The 20,503-nt window shown below is 34.5% G+C and overlaps 1 protein-coding gene across 1 annotated transcript in view; it reads left to right on the top strand.

Moving 5' to 3' along the window:
• Positions 1-20,503, top strand: part of LOC137408056 (protein still life, isoform SIF type 1-like) — a 51,108-nt gene that overhangs the window by 13,379 nt on the left and 17,226 nt on the right. Inside the window, exons 8-23 of the mRNA XM_068094444.1 lie at positions 769-797; positions 1,620-1,747; positions 2,445-2,456; positions 2,562-2,658; positions 3,523-3,706; positions 4,551-4,758; positions 6,955-7,084; positions 7,595-7,732; positions 9,305-9,448; positions 9,910-10,068; positions 10,957-11,349; positions 13,527-13,688; positions 14,252-14,272; positions 15,486-15,704; positions 16,334-16,565; positions 20,295-20,395. Coding sequence (XP_067950545.1) covers positions 769-797; positions 1,620-1,747; positions 2,445-2,456; positions 2,562-2,658; positions 3,523-3,706; positions 4,551-4,758; positions 6,955-7,084; positions 7,595-7,732; positions 9,305-9,448; positions 9,910-10,068; positions 10,957-11,349; positions 13,527-13,688; positions 14,252-14,272; positions 15,486-15,704; positions 16,334-16,565; positions 20,295-20,395 — 2,357 coding nt within the window. The remainder of the gene's footprint in view (positions 1-768; positions 798-1,619; positions 1,748-2,444; positions 2,457-2,561; positions 2,659-3,522; positions 3,707-4,550; positions 4,759-6,954; positions 7,085-7,594; positions 7,733-9,304; positions 9,449-9,909; positions 10,069-10,956; positions 11,350-13,526; positions 13,689-14,251; positions 14,273-15,485; positions 15,705-16,333; positions 16,566-20,294; positions 20,396-20,503) is intronic.

Below are 20,503 nucleotides of genomic sequence, written 5' to 3' on the forward strand. Positions count from 1 at the left end.
ATGAAGGCCTGTAATGCTGCAACTTGAATGAAATAGCTGATATCAACTATATCGACGATAGCAACTAGTCACGTCATTTCACGCGGTTTTTAGCTTTTAATTGCAATAAAGTTTTGTCGATTTTAATTTAGAAACAATCAGATCGCAAACATCAAAAACAATCTCAAATGATAGAAAAGTACTGATACTTTCTGATTAAATTGTCAAAAATTTTATTCCAGTTCATCTTTAACTTCAAACAATAAATCACAACACATATTCTTATTCACTGTCAACAGTCTCTACCTGACGTGGTTGTCCAATGCTAGTATTTGCTATAAGCAGGGAAGTAGCTACTGCAATTTTTTTTAAATTTGAGGTTTACTTGTAGCATATCTAAAAGCATTGTAAGGTTGAATTTGAATTATCTCCTTGTAGGAGGGGCACTTGAGGTGTTCAGGTTTGCTAAACTCAATTGAACTCCGAAAGTTTTTAACTTTACGACTGCTCATGCATTAGAATGGAGTGTACATTACTAAGCTATGTAGGCATTGTGGAGTTTACAACTTGGAAATTTCTCATAATTCTCCGTTTCCTTTTTATATTGGATTTTTATCTGTTGTTTATTTCGTCTAGCAGGGTTTCAACTAAATTATCTCAACTGCAGTACTTATAACTTCTCTTTGTTTACTTCAGATGATGTCACTGGTCTTGCAGACACCGTACACGCTGACCAAAAAGATACTCCAGTTGACTTAAGCTCAATAACTAATGATCTCCGATGTGACAATGATTCTACCCTCCATAAAATGCTCCAGGTATTTGAATATGTTAAAGGGCTCATTTTTATTTTGCATGAACTAAGATTAAGAAAAATAGAAAATTTGTGTTGATATGATTTAGCAAGAGCGAAATCGGAAAAAAGGCTAGATATAAGTATTCTTCGATTACAAATAACTTTTATATGTAATATTTTATCATTTTGCTTCCCAAAATTATCTCCAAATGGATTTAATTTCATAAATATGTAGCAGCTATTCATGTTACTTGTAATTATATTTCAAGTTTAGCTTATTAATAGCTTATTGTGGACAAATCGATACAATAGTGGGTCATGTTCAAAATGGGTTACTGCGCAACCTATCCAAACTACCTTAGTTTAAACTAGTTGACTCAACGCAGGGTCTTCAAGTCTTTTGACTTGTAGCAATGCATTGTGGGTTGCATCTGTTAAGAGATATTTGAATTAACTTAACTTCCTTGCCAATGAACGTCACTGTACTTGTCTGATGAACTTTAATAGGATGAAATTTTTGGTTAGCATATGTCCTTCAACTTTGCAGAGTCACAATGAGACACTTCCATGCCCATCTGGGACCATATACATCCGGGTAGTGAATACAACTTCTATGGAAGCTCTAGCTATTCATTCTTTTAGTGAATACTATTCCCGTGGAACCACTAGCTATGCATCTGTGTAGTAAACTCAACTCCCACGAAAACGCGCTCGTATTGAGTATTAAAATGCCCCCTGCTTTGTTAAAAAATACCCAGAAAACACAGTCTTATTAAAATACAATATTATACCACAATATGATGTCTATGTATGTGTTCAACATAATTTATTTCATCTTTTGTAGAGCTTGCCATCTACATCTGCTTCTAACGCTTCTTTTGGCATTGAAGCTGAATTAGGGGACCCAAGCATAACAGCCCCTCTCCCAAATACAGAAGCTTCTAGATCTCTGCTACGCCGCGCTAGTAACAGGTAAACAATGGAACAGCACATTTCCTTTTGTATGTGTGTTCTCTTCTACAGTCACTGCTTATTTGGATACTGTTGATTAGTTCACATGACAGTTGGTTTCACGGTACGTGACTAGATGTATCTTATTCTTTTCCTCTGCATGCAGTCAGTGATTTGTATCTTCATGCATACAACTATACTCATTAAAGCATTGTGTTTCATAGAGTTAATAAAATTCATAGAATATCAAATAATACGTCATTTAGCGTGTGCATACGCTATATGGTATATAATAATGTCTATGGTCAATATGCCTCGTATAGCTCAGTGGTAGAGCGTGTGGATAAAAAACTTGCGGTTGCAATCTCCGTGAGTTCAAATCCATCAGAAGGTGAATTTTTAATTCCAAGATTTTAATAGCTATAGCTGGACATACACAGACACACGACAAACTTTGAGAAATATATATATATAGATACGGTAGATCCGTACTTCAATTCAAGCACTTTTTATTAGCATTGCTCATTGTTATTGTCCTTTGGATGATTATTTACTACACCAGTATACATATATACTACTACACAAATTTTATTTATATACAATTTCAATTTTCATAGTATTAAATCAACGTAACAGGAAGCCTATGCTACAGCAGAAGATAGTTTTATCAAGGCTACTGCGTGTGTTTACTGTAATTGCGCAACTAGATTATATCTAGATTACGATCGCTGTCAGAGTAGGCAGCAATCTGTTCCATAAAGCTTTCTTTGACTGTTGATTTATGAAACTTTACCTACAGTAGTACAGGGGGTCAATCAGATTCTTTTATATTTAGGGCTTCGCATAGAAGCAAACAGAGTGATGACGGTCAGTCATTGACCTCTTCAAATGACAAGATATTGATAGAGTATGAGCAGAAGTTGAGAGAGCAAGTAGGTCTATATGTCTGTGATCTATTCTATTGACCCCCAACCATTTTGAAGTGAAAGTATGAGATTTTCAAATCCAAGTGATGAACAGGAAGTTTCGTTGCAGCAAAATCTGACTTCCTCTTGTTATGTTTTTAACAAAGTCATGTATTTATTAATATTGTTTGCACAATAAGGTCTGACGCCATTGTCGCAGCTCCAGAGCGTTGCTTATTTTAATTTATTTATATATTGGGATAGAGATATCAATCTCGGACTAGCAGACTTAATATTATGAACAGTGTACTCGATATTTAAATAATACCAGAAGAAATTTGAACTTCTGCTTTTGGTATGTATAAGTTTTGGTGTAACAGCTTAAAAGCTAGACGAATGTGTATTTACTGCCATACTGTTTATGCCAGCCTGTCTATTCTGTTTGGGAAACATTTTCTTGGTACGTGGTCAATAATGCTGCAAAGAAAGTTCATATTTTTTAGAATTTGGTTTTGCTTTTGATTCTATCAAACTAGCTGCTTATACCAAAGATTGCGTTTTTCTGGATTTTATTATCCTTCATTTTTTCGTGATGTCATTCCACCGTTGTCGGCCATCTTTATAGACAATTTTATCGCTAAAAACACCAAGCTTTTGCAATGAATTTATAAAAATTATGTTTTTGTTTGCAATTTTTTTATTATTGTATTAAAACAACACCAAAAAGTACTATTAAATAAAAGAAAAACGATAATTTTCTACAAATATGGCGGCTTTTTTGTGAACGAGCGCATGTGCAAACGACTTGATGACATCAAAAAAACGATGAATTACAATTTTGTTATGAAAATCTATTATTAACATATATAACCATTTATTTAAAACTTTTAGGATGCTTACGATGAATGTAAAAAGGACTGTGATGATCAGAATGTTTCACTATATCAGGACAGCGGGTTTGGTGGTACCGTCTCAACTAATAAGTCAGCGAGCATGAAAAGTTGTAAGTCTAAGACAAGCAGGCAGTCGAGTAGGATGTCTGTCTCAGAGAAATCTCAAAGCTCTATAGTTACAGGTAAGACCTACAAGGTTTATTATTGGTTTTAAATACATGCGTGTTAAGTGGGTATCAATAATATGCATACATTTAAATTAGTTAGTCAATTAGGAGTTGTGGTGTCGTACACTGCTTGTTTAGACTACAACAGTCTGTTTTAGGGTGGAAATAATTCAAAGGCGACCACATTATTAATTATAATTGTTTATTATTAATTAGTTATTAATTATATCATAGAATTCCGTGTTTTAAATTTTTAAATTTAAAATGATTTTCATTTTAAATTTAAAATTGAAATCATTTTAAATTTAAAATCATTTTCATTTGTTTTGGTGTTTATGCTGCAAATTGTTCAAAACTCGCACCAAACAGATTTCCATATGTTTTTTTATTGATGTAGCATTGTATAATGCTAAAATCTTACGTGTGTGCGTGCATGTGCACATGCACAAACGTTGTTCACATGTTGACTGAATTAACTTTTGCCAAAGAGTTTTTAGTGTACGTACACTACATATTTTTGTTGTAAAAGCTAACGCTTTTGTTTTAGAGCTTCAATTGAAAGTTATTTGAAGTCGACAGAAAATTCTGCATCAGAATCAATTTCTTTGAAGTACAGAAGCCATGTTTAGTATTTTTCTTAGTTTAGTAAACTTGCCGCAAAAGATAGGCGCTATCGTTTTCGCAGTTTTACTAAAACATCGACCCCATTCTCTAATATATAAATGTAGTTATCAAAAATATTCGAGGCCCAATATTGAAGAATTTTGCTAGCATGAACTGCAGACATACTTTAGCATTTCTGCATGACTTTACGTAAGCCTTGCTGTCACAATGTAACAATGCCTCACAACTGTCACAGGATCTGAAAGTGTCTACAGTTCTTCCTCGAGTCAGCAGACGAGGACCAGTGATGTGACGCAAGTACGACCTTTCACACTTCTCACCGACCAGTCAGAGGATGAGGCTGAAGAAGATGGCTCGAGCACCAATAGTTTTACGACGCAGCCAGCCGTTATCAAGTCATATAAGTCTCTCGCTAGACAGTCAGGAGCCACTCGAAAGACTGGGTATATTTACTAGCGCTGGGTTGTATATTTGTTATTTGTTTTACTTTGTGATTCGGTTTGATCTGAACTGTGTTTCACCAGCCAACGCCGACAAAAGCAAATCAAACTGTGAAAATAAAATAATAATATGGGTATTTAGTCGTGTTTAAAATGAAATTCATATGATATAAGAGTGTTCTAGATATAGAACAATCAAGTTGTTTATGTCTGGTGTGCTCAGTAGTTTTTGTTTGTAAAATTATAAGAATTTATATTGAGAAACTTTGAAATGAAATCGAAGTATGTACATTCATATCATGGCCTACTTATTGTTTTAGTGAACTAGATTTCATTGGTAAAGTAAAACAACTGGAAACTTATAATGTCATGGGAGCCCGCTGGAAGCAGTAGCAGCTAAAAAATTATTTGATTTGATGTTAACTTCATTTCACCAGCTCACAAATAACTAAACACTAAATAAAAAAAATAAAATGAACAAATAAAATAATAACATAAGAACTTAATTATATTTAATAATATTAGTTATATATAATGTCCTATTAGTATGTTTAATAGGACAGGCAAGGTGTTGCTGTCCTGTGTGCTCAGTGGTTTTTGTTTGTAAGGTGGATGTTTGGGTAGTACTCTAACAGACTGCATAGTCTGTTAGAGTACTTTTGATGCTAGAGATTCAGATACACTTGGTGAGCTCATAAGTTCTAAAACCTAACCATATAGGTGATATGATTACATGTTCTTGTCAAATGTTTGTACCTCTGGTGTAAACATAGAATATGTATTAAACATCCTGTTGAGACTGGGAATGGGAAAACAATTAGCCAGTGGAATCAATGTGTTTGTCAAATGTCACCATATGATGGGGCGCTGTAGGGCCACATTCTGTTATAAAGCGATGAGAGATGACTCTAATAATTCCTTTGAGATGAAAGGAGACAAGTCCTTGAAAAAGTGCATCTTGAAAAAATTTCTTGCGTACTTGTCAAACCTGATTTAATTTAACCTTGATTTAATTTGTTGCCTTCTTTAAAGTATCTCATAGGTTATGGTTCTAAAACAAGAAAATAAACTATGAATGGTTTTGAATTTTTTGATTCTGTTGGGGGAGGCAATGTAGGTTATAACTATACATGCCAACCACCATACGAACAGTTTTTTGTGCCGCAAAATCTAACAGTACCTTCTCTCTGCTGATGCATAAAGAAAACTCTCTATGTGTAGATTGGAATAGAGAATTTTCCAATACTAGAAATATCCACTGTCATACAGCCCACGACCAAAGAAATATTGGAAAAAAAGAAAGGGTACTGATGGTTGAGAAATGCAATATTAGCAGTCAAATAGGATAACTGCAATGGTAGCTGTAATATACTGGGTGTGGGTGTTATTATATACAATAAATAGCAATAATGAAAGGAAAAGATTATATGTTTATATCTCTCCCCCTGCAATAGGAGAGATGCAATATTGGCCAATATTAGAAGTAAAATGCACTGATATTATTAGAATAACCAATATTATTAATATAGTAATAATATAAAACCAATACACAATTTTGTTTACATTGAAAAACGTCATAGTTTTTATAATCTCATAAGTATAATCTCATAATCTTAAAATCTCATAAGAATCGTTAGAAAAAAATATCATCGTCATTTCCTTTACTTACACTGCGTTGTACATCAGTTAGAATACCGAAGTACTCAAGAGTCTAAAATGTCAGTTACTTTGAAATCGGCAAAATGAAATGATTTCAGTACTCCTACGGTAATTACAGAAACCTTCGACAATTCTATAGACTGGTGAAATGTGCACGTTGTTTTTTCGTGAAATGCGCACTACTTTATCGTTCTGTTCTCTGTCGCTCGGCGTTTCAATTTCCGGTCTTAACTTTTATTGAACCAAGCTTTTCAAGCGTTTTGTGGCGATTTTCATCCAAATTAATCTGTCTATTTGTGTATAATCCGATCAGATGGGTAAGTTTTAAGATAATGCCGACGGTTTACAAAGACTTGGTAACATATTTAAATAGGCTTAAATGTGTTTTGTATCGTTATTATACTTTAACGACTTTACAAAACGATGCTTAAATTTGTTGATGAAATTTCTTGACGAGGGTTCGTCTCATTGTTGATGAAACTCTCATACTTCGCTTCCGCTCGTTTGTTCGTGGGAATATAATTATTGTTTTTGTGGCAGCTGGTTGGAGGTTAAAAACTGGATGATGAATTCTAAAAAGAAGCTAGCCTTAGCCAACCGACGGCACTGGAAGCGTTACTGGGTGACTCTGCGTGGCACCACACTTATGTTCTACGGATGTGGAGACCAGGTGGTTATATAGTATTTGAAGTATTTCGTCTTCTTAATATCACATTCGCAAATCTAAAATAAAAACATCGTAACTGTTATTTGAACATTGAAATGTTTTAACCAATGCTTGGATCATTGGCGAATCTGATGATATTTTTAATTTAGTTTTAAAAAAGTTAATTTTTGAACTTTAAAATCTATAGCATACCAATGGGAAGATTACATGAACTTTTGTTGTAACTGCTCATTTTTTGCACAACTATTTTATAGCAAGTGACTTTTTAATTTTGTGGTTTTTATTGATAACTGCAATAAAATCTAAAACACATGAAAAGGTTTGAGCCAATTTTCATGTAATATAAACATTTACACTAGTTTTTGTGTTCATGAATTTTGGTACAAAAAATCTTGCAAACTGATTTTGAAATAGATTTATGTATAGATCATAAGCATATTAAGCATATTTGATCTTGTTTTTCAATTCTCTATTTCTGGTTTACATCTTGACGAATTCTATCCTATGTTACAGGCGTCCCTGACGGAGGACGGTATGCCTAAACATATCATCTTCATTGATGGAAGTATTGCTCAAAGCGTTCCTGAGCATCCGAAAAGAGAGAATATTTTTTCAGTGAGCTCGGCGTATGGTGATTCTTACCTTTTCCAGGTTGGTTTATACTGTAGATGTAGGACACATGAGTGTCTATATTATGCTTAGAGTATGATGAGGAAACTCTAAGGGCAGCACTTCGTCTAGGAAAACTCTTGGAGAGCAGGCAGTTTCTACATTTAGAAGCGGTATAATTTGGTAAACTACAGGAAAATAGCCTGGGTTCAAATCTATGTGATCGAGATCAGGCAAATTGGAAAACTGTTGTATTCTAAAATCTGAAATACTTTCAAGACAGTAGATGCTCCTCCAACGCAAACATTATGCTGCGGGAAGTTTTATGTTATATAAATTTTATGTTATACAAACAGTAGAATACATGTAAATAGTGTAAAACGTTCAAAGATCTTCCCAAACCCACCCCTTTCGTCCTTCAAAGGGAAAAACTAAACTTAACTTTTTAACTTAATGACTGGATTGGATCGACAACTTTTTCTTTTGCGTTATCACTTTCACTCGATTTCAAAGTCATGATTCCGATAATTTTATGTTAAGTTAAATGCCAACACCGGAATGAATCGATGTCGTATGGCTGCAAAATGATATTTTAAAAACTCTATTTGAGACTTTCGTTATCCAAATTGCATTTGAGAACCTGCATCGACTTTACGCTATACGTTATATGGAATTTTATGTGAAAATTTTACATAAATTATTTACGTTATGTTGAATTTATGTTATAGGAGATTTACGTTGTAGGAGCATTTACTGCACTCACTGGTCTTTGCTGCTATTTACTGAGTAGTTTTTATAGACATCAGTTGGCAAACTCTGTTTTCATACTCATAGATTTGCCGTCTTCATCATGTACATAACATTTAAACACATTTAATTGAAAAATAATTTTACCAGAACTATTTGTGTTATGAGTTTTGTTCACCTTTTCAAACTTTTCAAAATTTTGCAAAACTAAGGAATTTAATTTTTTTTATTCTCCATTGTGTATCCAAAACACTGCCCCCATAAAATAAACATAAACGCTGCCCCCGAATAAGCACTCCCATAAAATAGATGCCTCACTAAAACTGCCCACCTCTTAAATAGTAAATTTAACAAAATATTTTTATTTTTTATTCAAAGTGAAATAATAATCTAGAGCAAAAAGAAAAGCTGTAAGTCTTTTATTTACCCTTTTATTCACTAGACTGGTATTTGGACACACAGACATCGTGAAGTTCATCAAAAATGAATGTGGTAAAGTGAAGCTTGTTTATGAAGATTATATATTCGTGAAAGAAAAAGTACTGACTCCTACCCCCCTCCCCCTCTTAAATAATAAAATTCAAAAACAACCATGTTTTATTTAATAAATTTATTAAAACAAATCTTCTTATACAATAAGAATGTTAACTTGCCTAACCATCAAATACCAGCAAGTGGGACTAATATTAGGGCCAAACTTGGAAGATAGCCGCCTCCTTAGCATATATAATTCAGAGTTATATCCTCCATTATGAGGAGATAACTCTGAACTAAATTTGCTACTTTATTCTTATAGAGTTAGACGAAACAAAGTTACTTATTTGTTGATTGCTTGTACTTACTACTTCTACTGTTGATCATATTCAGGCCCCAACACAGTTTGAACATGACAACTGGATTACGGCGATCCACTCAGCCTGCGCTAGTCAGCACTCACGACAACACGGGAAGACAAATCCTCTCAAAGTACTCCAGTCTGAAATAGAAAAACTCCAAGAGAACATTGATTTGGTGAGCAAGCACGAACATTTTTGCATATTAAATCAGTTCTATTGGTCATCTGCGTGCGCAATAAATTAGTTCTATTGGTTGGTTGTGCCTGAATAAACCAGTTTGATTGATCAGCTGCACACAGAATAAATCACTTGTATTGGTTGGCTTTAGTGAGAAATACATCAATTGCAAGCGACTCCGAGAAAGTAATTTTAAATAATGGAAAACCTGTTTTCTGATGGTTCATATTGACTTCTACTTAATATATTATTTAGGAAAACATTACTTAAATATTACTTAGGAAAATTAGTTTAGCAGTCAGTATCATATGTCTAGGCAAGCTTTCATAGAGCAAATCAATTTCAAGTTATGTTTTCGTACACAATTAACCACCTGACACTAAGTGGGTGTTTTTACATGTTGTGTTACTAGGAAGCAAGCGACGCTAAAACATGTTGTTGTACTGTTTTTTTGTTCAGGACTCCAAAACAAAAAAGATGGCAGAATTGCAATTGTCAGTTGTCAGAGAAATCAAATCAAGGAATGCAATATCTAAGCAGATCCAAACTTGGGAGGAGAATCTGGAAAGTTTATATATGGATCAGTATCGATTCAAATGTTACCTCTCTTCTCTGCAGGTATGTCAGTTGTATTTATATTCTGCTACAGCTTCTCTTGACATTGCAATTTTCACACAAGCCATCAGTTTTTACTGTAAGGTCTCTTTTTAGTATAATATACATTTGGAGTTTTACTGTAATTTATTTTATTATTTAAAAGTAAGGGCTTGACTGTAATACCTGTCCTCCATACAGATTAGGGGTTTTGACTGTAGTAGGATCTTCTTTAGATGTGAAAAGTTACAATGAAGAATCACATGTCCAATAGACAAAGCAGTATGATAATGTCTATTGTGATTGGTTTGTTCCAAAGTTTTTATTTATATTACCTCTAATTTTTAAACCCCTTAAAGCTCATCTGGAAAATGGTTTTTGCCTGTTTCTGAGATGTTCAACTATATAGCCAATAACATAGAGTATTACATTTCATTGCAGTCATGAGTAATTTGATTTGATTAGTATGTTAAGGGTTTTACTGTAGCGCTAGTTGTTCTAGTTAGGCTTTCCCTGTAGTGCAAGAAATTTTGAAAGTATTGGAACACTTTTCACAAATGGCTCTACAAACTCAGTGTTGAGCGTTGGCCAGATTTTCTATTATGTACTGTGTCAAGGATGTTACCATACCTAACGTCCAAATGTAATGTTCATTTCATGCCCTCAGCAGAGTTCCATAACACCTGGCTCGCAGTACATGAAAAGTTTCTATGATTCGGCAAGGCTAATTAAAGTGAGGTTGCGTAAGGTTTTCTGTTGTATGTTTTATTTTCAGTTTTTAGATCGACATCAACTTTTGTATTTATGTATTTACTATCATACCATATCTTCTCGCCTTATGTTTTTTGTATGTTTTTTCTTCTAATGTTTTAATTCAAGTAGTGTGACCTTGAACTGTTTACATAATTGTAGGGCACTGAACTACCCAACCCTAAATATATCTTAGCGAGCATGTCACGCAGTACGAAACAAAAGCTTGGAAAACTCGGCATTTTAAACGCTACTTCATTTCACTCACTCATCCGTATTCGTACGCCGAATGCGTACAACACGTACATCGGTCAGCAGAAGAAGGGAATATTGTCGACTCTGCGTCAGAACTCATCGCAGAGTAGACTGAGAGTCACGGCAGACACGTTCGTGCCTAACGCACCGGGGAGTGACGAGGGGGAGTCGTACTCAGGCAATGAGGACTCCGAGGGAAACTCGCCCTCACCTGATGAAGGAAGCCCTGAAGAGGCACAAGATGGAGTTGGCTCAAAGTTTGGAGACAATCTCACCCGGGTGCTTCTACCCAACAACCAGGTAAGAGAACTATTTATTAATGACAGTAAGCCGGCATTGCTTTGAGAATTCTTTCATTCTCAATATAAATTGCTGCACCGTTTACAGGACAAAGAATCTATAAATGCGTTCGTGGAGGACCATCGTCCTTAATGCATGTGAAGGCACATTTTTGAGTTTCTAATCGGATAGACTGTGGCCCTCTTTTATGAAAAACCAAAGTTTTAGAATTGCCAATCGAGCCCAGCATTGCTTGTACTGGGCCTGCTTTTTCACATTAAATAATCCATGCATGAAGCCTGGAGCTCTAGCCTATCGCTCTTATTACTCTTAGTTCACACTAGAATTGTTTAACAGCAGGGAAAATCGATTTTATTATAGTTGTTTATTGTATAAATTTTTGCGGAGGTTAGATAGGCGCAGTTGGTAGGCGTCGGTTTCTTAAGCTCAATATCAGGAGTTCCAGTTCGGTACATAACGATACTTCATGAAGCACTTTAATTACTGCCTGTTGTTACTAACATCAGATCAAGTCTCATATTTTATCATGGATCTTGTCTATTTAGCAACCACAATAACTCTTTCACTATAAAAAGCTGTTAAAGTTACTCACCTTAGTATCTATACAAGAAATATTAAACATACGTCTAGATCAATTAACAGCTTCACCCCAAGTTTTGCTACCAGAAATTTAAGGTTATTATTTTGCCAAAATGAAACAACTAACTTCCTTTAAGCTTAAAATTCGCGGCATAATATTGTGGTCTCAATTTTTTTCGGTTTCCAGTTTAGGATGGATAAAAAGAGAAATTGTGAATAGCGAACTAAACATATTTCTGCAAAATTCTTCAACATTGGACCTCGAATATTTCTTGTAACTATCGTGCAATATCAAAGGATGAGGTCTGCACTTTGATAAAACTGCGAAAAAAATGCGTTTTTCTTTTGTAGTCGCTTTTACTTAGCTATGAAAAAATGTCAAACGGAAGGTTTTCTGTCAATTTCAAAAACTTTAGATTGAAGCTCTCTAAAAAAGGACGGAAACTCCAGCTTTTACATAAAAAATACTGAGTGTACGTCGACCAACGATCTTTTGGCTAAAATTAGTTTCGTGAGATTGGGCAAAAATTCCTTAGTGGAAGAGGTAAATGTATAAAGTTCTGCAACACAAGATTTTTTTTTCTATTGCTATTCATTGTTATTATTATTATATTGTTATTTTGCTGCCAGTGTTTTGCATTTAAGACAGCACGTTATGCGCAGGCCTAAATCTTGAGCCGCTACACCAATTTTTCAAAGCCTAATGAGGAAGACTTCTTACTTTGATGATTACAAATTTCTTAGGCAAGGAGAGATAACTTTTCAAAGCGCTATGCAAGGCAAAACTGTTTGCTTGTATCGAGCTATTTTTGGATTTTGATGAATAGTTTTTAATGTCTGTGTACATAGTCCTTTTTCTAGTTGTTCAAGTCTAAATTTGTTATAAAATAACATTAAATGACATGATAAATATTCATTTAACTATTTAATTATTCATCAAAGTTGGAAGCTTGTCAAGGCAGTGATTCTGAACACCTTGTTACACCCGTATTTACACTGTATTTACACTGGTTTATTTACAGCCGATTATTGATAGCTTTGCAACTTAAGTTCACTGCACTTACTAATAGATTGTAATTGTTTTATACAACAGTTTTAGCTAGGCTTCATGGAGGCTCATTTGGTTTATACAGGAAGATATTTGAACAGGGAAAAGAGGGTCTATGTTGTTGACCATAGGAATTATTTAGTAGACACTCTAGCGCAGATCATTGGGCAAAAATCATTCGGAAGTTTGTTTTGGCATCTGTCGGTTAGGTAGTTTATGATTGACTATTTCAGTCTATGACAGTTTAAAAAAGGCTTCATTAAAAACATTAATTATGAGCTCACCATAAGCACCCTACAGCAAATGTTGGGTGTACTTCAGATGACTCCTTTTTAGACAGCAACGATAAATAGCAATGAAATGTTTAACAATAGTAATGAGAAGAATTATAATAAGATATTGTTATAGGAAATATCTTAGTATTTTCTGCATTAAATAAATTGAATAAATAAATAAAAATAAATGCCAATTGACTTATGGGTAATTATCTTACCGTTGTATGAACTCTTACCTATGTATGGCCGTTGTATGACCTCTTGCTTGTTTACAGGTAACATTGGTCTCCACTGATGAAGATATGCTTGTGAGAGATGTCCTTGAAGCAGTCTGTAACAAAAGGCAGCTCATCGCCAGTGAGTGTTTCTTACGGATAAAGGCCAAACACTCCTCTGACTACTCTATTCCACACATGGATGATCTATTCGATAAGCTCGTAAGTAACTATATATCCGCTATTGACACTTGCTGACTGGTAAATAAACAACTCTTGACAGTTGTAACAGGTGCTTGATTGCTGAGTCAGACACCTGAACTTTTACTAACTGAACTCTTTTTATGTAAACTGCTTGCCGCAGGAAGGCAATAGTTCAAACATCAGAAAATGTTCTAACATTTTTTAGGAATCGTTTCTTATTAAGTTGGTGAATTCCAAATCAGATCTTAGTTGAAAAGTAGTCACCGAAGAATGTCTTCTTATATAATTATTTATTATACCATGATGTTAAAATTGATGGAGTAAAAGTATTGATGTTAGAGTTGCATTATAGAAAAAAGGGTGGCACAACTCTCAATTGCATAAAATTCTTATCTCAATTGTAAAGCTCTAATGATGAAACGCAACAATGTAATGCTAGTATGCTTAAAATTCGCTCAAAACGGCCTTTACTTTGAACTGACTTGTTCTTTTTAAATTCGATTTTTGCGGTTTGAGTTGCCTAATTCTTGTGTACAATATGTAGTCTAGAGCATATATTATACATGTACAATCATTTCTAGGTGGAAACGGATAGACGAAAGGTAGGAGCCCATTTTTTCCACTCAATGATGGATTGAAATTTTAATCAGACGCAGTTTGAAGGGCTGTTGAAATTGCCCTCCCTTTACAATGAGCTACTCTTTCAAATTCACTCTGTGCTTAATTCTAGCTATCTTGTTGGAGTTATCCCTCCCTTCCATTGATTAATTCTTTTGATGTTCACTCACACCTACATGTAAATTATTTTCCTGTTCATAACTGGCTTGTTATTGAATGTTGTTGCATAAAAATAGCAGTTGAGGTTTTATCTAATAAACTGGTTGTTATTGCATTTGCCAATTTAATCAGAAAATTCTCCTTACACTTTTTGTTTGCTGTTAACCGTCGCTGTAGGATAGACAGACTCGACTCATGTTAATAAAGATTCAACATACATGTATAACCCATGTGTGATCGATGCGTAACAAAGGTTTGGTATTGAAAATGTTTTAATCGTCTTAAAGCAGCTGTTGATATTGAGCTGCACAGTAGTATATTTCACTGGTTTGTGATTAAAAGTTGTTAAAATTTAATCAAAGGAAAAGAATTTGAAACGATCAATTTCAAATTGAAGTGAATGTGAGGGGAATTGTCTTCCCTTTTACTTTGAATCGGCATCACCATTACCTTCAAAAAGTAATGTTTTTTCATCAGTAAGAATACAGAGGCTGATGAAAAATAAAACGTAGCAATATAGTATATATAGCAATTAAATAATATGTATTAAATTAATTTGAACTATAATTAAATTGTGTAAGTTATAGCATAAGGTACGCCATGCAGTTTTACTACTTCCCTTACCATCCAACTCACGCTCTGCCTGCGCTTCAATTCCTGTGTTGATAAAGTTAAGGAACAATAAAAAACTCCTTTTTGGCGATTATTACCTTATCAATTTTTTTGTATAAAATATAAGTTTTTGCATTACATTTTTTACATGGTGTTAACTTTTTTACATCCTCTTCTCTCACCAAGAGAATTGGTTTTTGAACTAAATTTAATTACTTCAAGTATTTATTATTTATTATTGTTTTTTTTGGGCTCTGAAACATATTAAGCAAACATTAATCTATTTTTCCAACATTTGACAGCTTCACATGAGAAGTAAATACTGGAGTAGATTATCATCAAGAAATACCAGAGTATTTCAATTCATTCATTCTGTTCAACAATACTTATCATTTGCTGCAACGATACGTCTCTCTATTTACAAAGGACTACGATAAGGTGCAGGTCTGCAGCAAGATTATATTCCAAGTGGAGATGTCTCGAACTGCAAAGGAAATGTTTGGCATCGAGGTGGAAGCGGAGTTGGCAGATGACGCTGACACGGAAGACGAACTCAAAGTGTTTATAGAAGAAGTGGAGCCGGGTAGTCCAGCTGAGAAGGCTGGTCTCATAGTTGGAGATGAGCTACTTACACTCAATGGCAAGGTAAGTCTAAAGGAGTTTAAAATATTGTAAAGGGTGAGAAATTTCAACCATTCTCTTTTTGCTCAGGCAAAGTGATGTGTTCATAGACAATAAACCAATAATAAATTATGATCACTTTTTCCTATTTTCATATATTACCATTTTTCATTTGGCATTGTGTTTTTTGCGTCAAGAATTATTTTTTGCGTCAATATTAAAAACCGCAAATTGTAGGCATTATTTCTCGACTAGCATTAGCTGTTCCATTATGAGCTTTTGTCGCCAACTTCATGAGTTAACCGAACGCGAGTTACCAATCACCAGTGTAATGAGGGAACCTTATCTCAGCATGCAATGCGACTTTTTCGAGTTTTATAAACAGATCATTGTACATTGAGCTGTAGGCTCTTTCCTGCCTATGATAGCAAATAAAATTCCTGTAAATGCCATTTTTACTTATAGTTGATGTGTTTCAGTATTTGCATAAAAAGTCTTCATCTATTTCTGTTACAATAAAATAGATCATACAGACTACCATTTGTACATGTATCTGTCGTTTAATTTTTAGGTATTTTTTCATCTCGATTGATTCTGGTTTGCTAAGTCTCAGCTTGAAAATATGTTTTTCAAAATACGGTTATACATTTTAGGTCATCCTTAAGCTTGATATTGAGTACATAGACAGTCTCCTAGCCACAGAACTCCGGGTGTGCGTCACAGTGAGGTCATGCCGACTCAAGAGGCCTGAGTCTACAGTAGTGTCAGTTCTTACGAAACACGCTGATACGTACATAGATAACATGACGTGCCCTCCTCCGCCCTCACAGTCTAGGATAAGCCGTCGAATCATTGATGACCTAATTGTGCCTGCACCTACATGGGGTAAGGAGTTGTCTCTTCATGGGGAAGATAAATAACATTTTCATTGCATATATTAGGCTAGAGGTTGCTCTATTGTAGGTGATAAAGTAGGACTAATAGTGTGAATTTCTTTCAAATAAGTTATAGATTACATAAGATGCAGGTAAGTTTACCTGTATCTTATATATAAGACTATTTCTTGCACTCAGATTTTTATATTGTATGTTTCTCCAACTTAACACACCCTTGTACCACAAATATTTATTAGAGTAGTAATGATCAGTTAAAATAATCAGAGCTGTTAAAAGTTGTGATGCTTTAAAGTGTTTAAAAATTTGTTCAAATAAAGATTTTTTTTAGTTATTTTGCTGGCTAACGTTGACTGCTGCAGTCATGTAGGAACTATTATATGTTGATGAGCAAGCAATTAACAATAACGATGGTTAGTTTATTGTCATCCATGAAACTCAAGTACTTTGTAAAAATAAAGTCATAATTGATGGATTGTTTTCTTTTCGGGTGTTTTTGGAGAAATTTAGAGAAAGTCATGTTGAGTCAGAGGAAGTATGCATCAGCTGATTTTCTGATGTCCAAATATGAATTATCATCTAAAAGCTTGCTGGTCTGTAATGTTGGTATGATCATTGGTGCCCTAGACCAATCAGGAAAGATCATAAACTATGAAAGCTTTATTTGCTATAGACACTATAAACGGATGCCAAACACTATTTTCTTCTGTGAATGAGAACAGCTTCATCAACATTACATTAGTTATTGTGTTATTGTTATTAGCAATCTATTGTGGCATTTTTGTTATGAGTTATAAAATAAAAGCTTTAGGGTCCCGCGTAAATATTATTTGTTATTATTTGTAAATATTAAAATGTTATTTGTGATTAGTCAGATAGTTTACACAAATACTGCTGCAGCTGAGACAGTTGAAAACATGGAAGCTAAATATGGCTTTGTTGAATTATAAATTAAAAATAGTTCTGTCAGATATGAGTTGAAAATAACTTTTTCTTTAGAATGGTTATCGTTGCTCAAGAACCATTAAATTATATCCTGTTTATGACAGTTTTTCTAGGATATTGTTGTGAACTCTCGATCGACTGACATGTGCATGTATGGTCCGACTGCCGCAGCTGAAAACAGATGAAAACATGGAAGCTAAACATAACTTTGTTGAATTATAAATTAAACATAGCTCTGTTAGGTATGAGTTAAAAATAACACCCTCTTTAGAATGGTTATCGTTGCTCAAGAACCATTAAATTATATCCTGTTTATGACAGTTTTTCTAAGATATTGTTGTGGACTCTCGATCGACTGGCTTGTGCATGTATGGTCCGACAGTCGGTTATAAGTCACACGACTGATTGTCGCTTAGCTGCAAAAAGAATGGTATTAAAAGGGCTTCATTCATAGGATTCAAGCACTTAGTCTAAATGAGCCCTTTTAACATTCCTTCTTTTGAAAACAAAGGAAATGTTGTTCGTCAGCTTTTAATCTCAATACAATACTCGTTGTATGCATCGACAAGGCGTTAGAATTCACACGCTGGTTCTGACCAATGTTTGTTGTTTTACAATCTCAAAATTGTGTAATGTTATGTGTTTGAGTTATGACCGTGCTGCCAATCGGCGCCCTCCGCTGCCTTGGCAGCATTAGTCCATGTGGCCGCCGCCTTTTAGTCTGTGTGAAAAATATTCCTTGTCCATATGAATTGCCCGCCGCTGTCGCGTGTGCGAGTCTCTTTTGTCATTGTGTAACTATTTCTAAAAGAAACAATGGCGCTGTCGTCAAACTGTGTCCTGCGACCAAGAATTGGTAAATAGCTCAACACCTGAAGGCTGTCCACATGGTATGCGGAATATGCTCCTAGCGTCACTTGTCTAGCCATCTAATTGCTGGTAATGCAGTAGGCATAGGATGTTACAAAGAAAACAGTTAACACAAAATGTTTGAATAGCTACCTGCAGGCTTATGCTGTGTAGTGAAGCTTTCTCTTCATATAGCTGAAAGTTTTTGGTCGTGTTTTAAGAAATACCACAGTGTCATGAAGCTATCTAGAAAATATGATTAGGTTGGCCTTTTATATGGCTCACAACTCAGGAAGTGATTGTTGTTAACAAAGGTCATGGTCAGAGGGTATAAGAGCTGATTTTTACTGGCAGCTATTAATTTTCAAACTAGCCGCAAGCACTTATTCTCAGTGTAAAATTGAACACTCATAAATGTGCAAACCTGCCAGTTCATTGTCTAGTTGCTTGTTGGGCAGTTTTCAAATCCTGGCAGCATTATCAATAGAAACCTGCAAGTTTTGAGTATTACGGTAACCTCTTTAGTTCAGCAGCCGCTGCCGAGTTGTGCTGCCAGCAATCAATAGATCTCTCATTCACTGATATTGCTTGCTATTTGTAATTTATGGTTGTTACAGTTATATATATATATATATATATATATATATATACATGTATATATATATATATATATATATATACTAGCTGTGCCACCCGGCGTTGCCCATGTAATAGAAGAGTCTTTGTACAGAAAATTGATTTGTATTTAACATATAACATCATTTGCCATTCTAACTTGCAAACTACATATCATGAGAGAAGTGTGTCATGTAGTTGAACTAAATTAAGAGAGAAATAAAAACAACTGTAAAGGTTTTAAAACTTTGTCAAACAACTGTACCTTTCAAGCTAGTGGCCTGGCATATTGCCAATGGAAACTCCACTAAGCTAGTTAATAAGGTTAGGCTTCCAATGACAGTAAGAATTCCATGAATTTCCATGAAATTCCATGAATTTGAGTCTTTATTTTTGTCAAGCTCAGCTGTTCTAATAATAGCTATAGCCGGATTTCCAACAGACAGACATACGGACTTTGAGAAATATATATGTAATATATATATATACATTTGAGTCTATATTGTTTATCTGAAACTAATGTTTGTTTTGCCAGATGTTACATCATAGCATAATTTGCCCTAGGATAATTTGTTTAATAACTGCAATCAGCATCTTTGGAACTTTTTTAGGTCAAGATCGAAAATCGATCTGTAAATTACTTTCATTGTTATCACGAGTTTTGTTACATAACATGGAAATTAGCATACAAATGGTGTTTTGTGACTGCCTGACTTCAGGGCTGCCCCTATCTGCATAATAAGGCATCATTTAGCATGAAGCAAATGTTCATTAAAGCTTTTAACAGAGTTTGTTATTATTAAAATAAATCAATTCAAGTAATTTCATGCCTAGTAAATTACAAAATTGAATAATCAATATTCAAAACGCATGTTTTGTTGTAGTCCGAATTACTGAAGTTTATCTAAGCTTGTATGCAATTTGGTGAATAATTTTATAATCTCAAATTGCCTGCTACTAAAATCTAGAACTACATGTCACACTGGCCGTACTTATGATAACTTATTTGTTTTATGTAATGATTTTCAATATTATGTGACGACACAAGTAAGCATCAAAGGCAATGCTGTTGTTTATAGTTATATTTGTTGAGCAAAATATTAATTGCAAATTTATTTTTGTGATTTCATTCCAGTGTGACCATCTTGCTAAAAGTTGAACACTTAGGAGAGTCAAAGTCTAATCAAAACTTGAGAAACTGTTAATCTGTGTTTATACATTTTCACATCCTCTGTTTGTTTAAACCTTTTTGAAATGTCAAAATTGATTAAGTTTTTGTAGTGTTTATGTTTTCACTTGACTCTGTTCATAGTTCACAACCTACCTGAAGAGTATGAAGACGGTAAGGAAGGGCCTCGCACTTCACGCACTGAAAATGAAAAGAACGTAACTGGTATCAAGGACCTTCTAATGGTGAGTCTGAGAAGTCCTTACCATAGCACGAACCACTCGCTACATGACATAGCGGGAGAGCGTGATGGCGTCTGTGCCGGTCCTAAACGCTGGTTCACGTTATATCAC

The sequence above is a fragment of the Watersipora subatra genome, chromosome 11 (assembly GCF_963576615.1).
Source record: "Watersipora subatra chromosome 11, tzWatSuba1.1, whole genome shotgun sequence".
Taxonomy (NCBI): Eukaryota; Metazoa; Bryozoa; class Gymnolaemata; order Cheilostomatida; family Watersiporidae; genus Watersipora; species Watersipora subatra.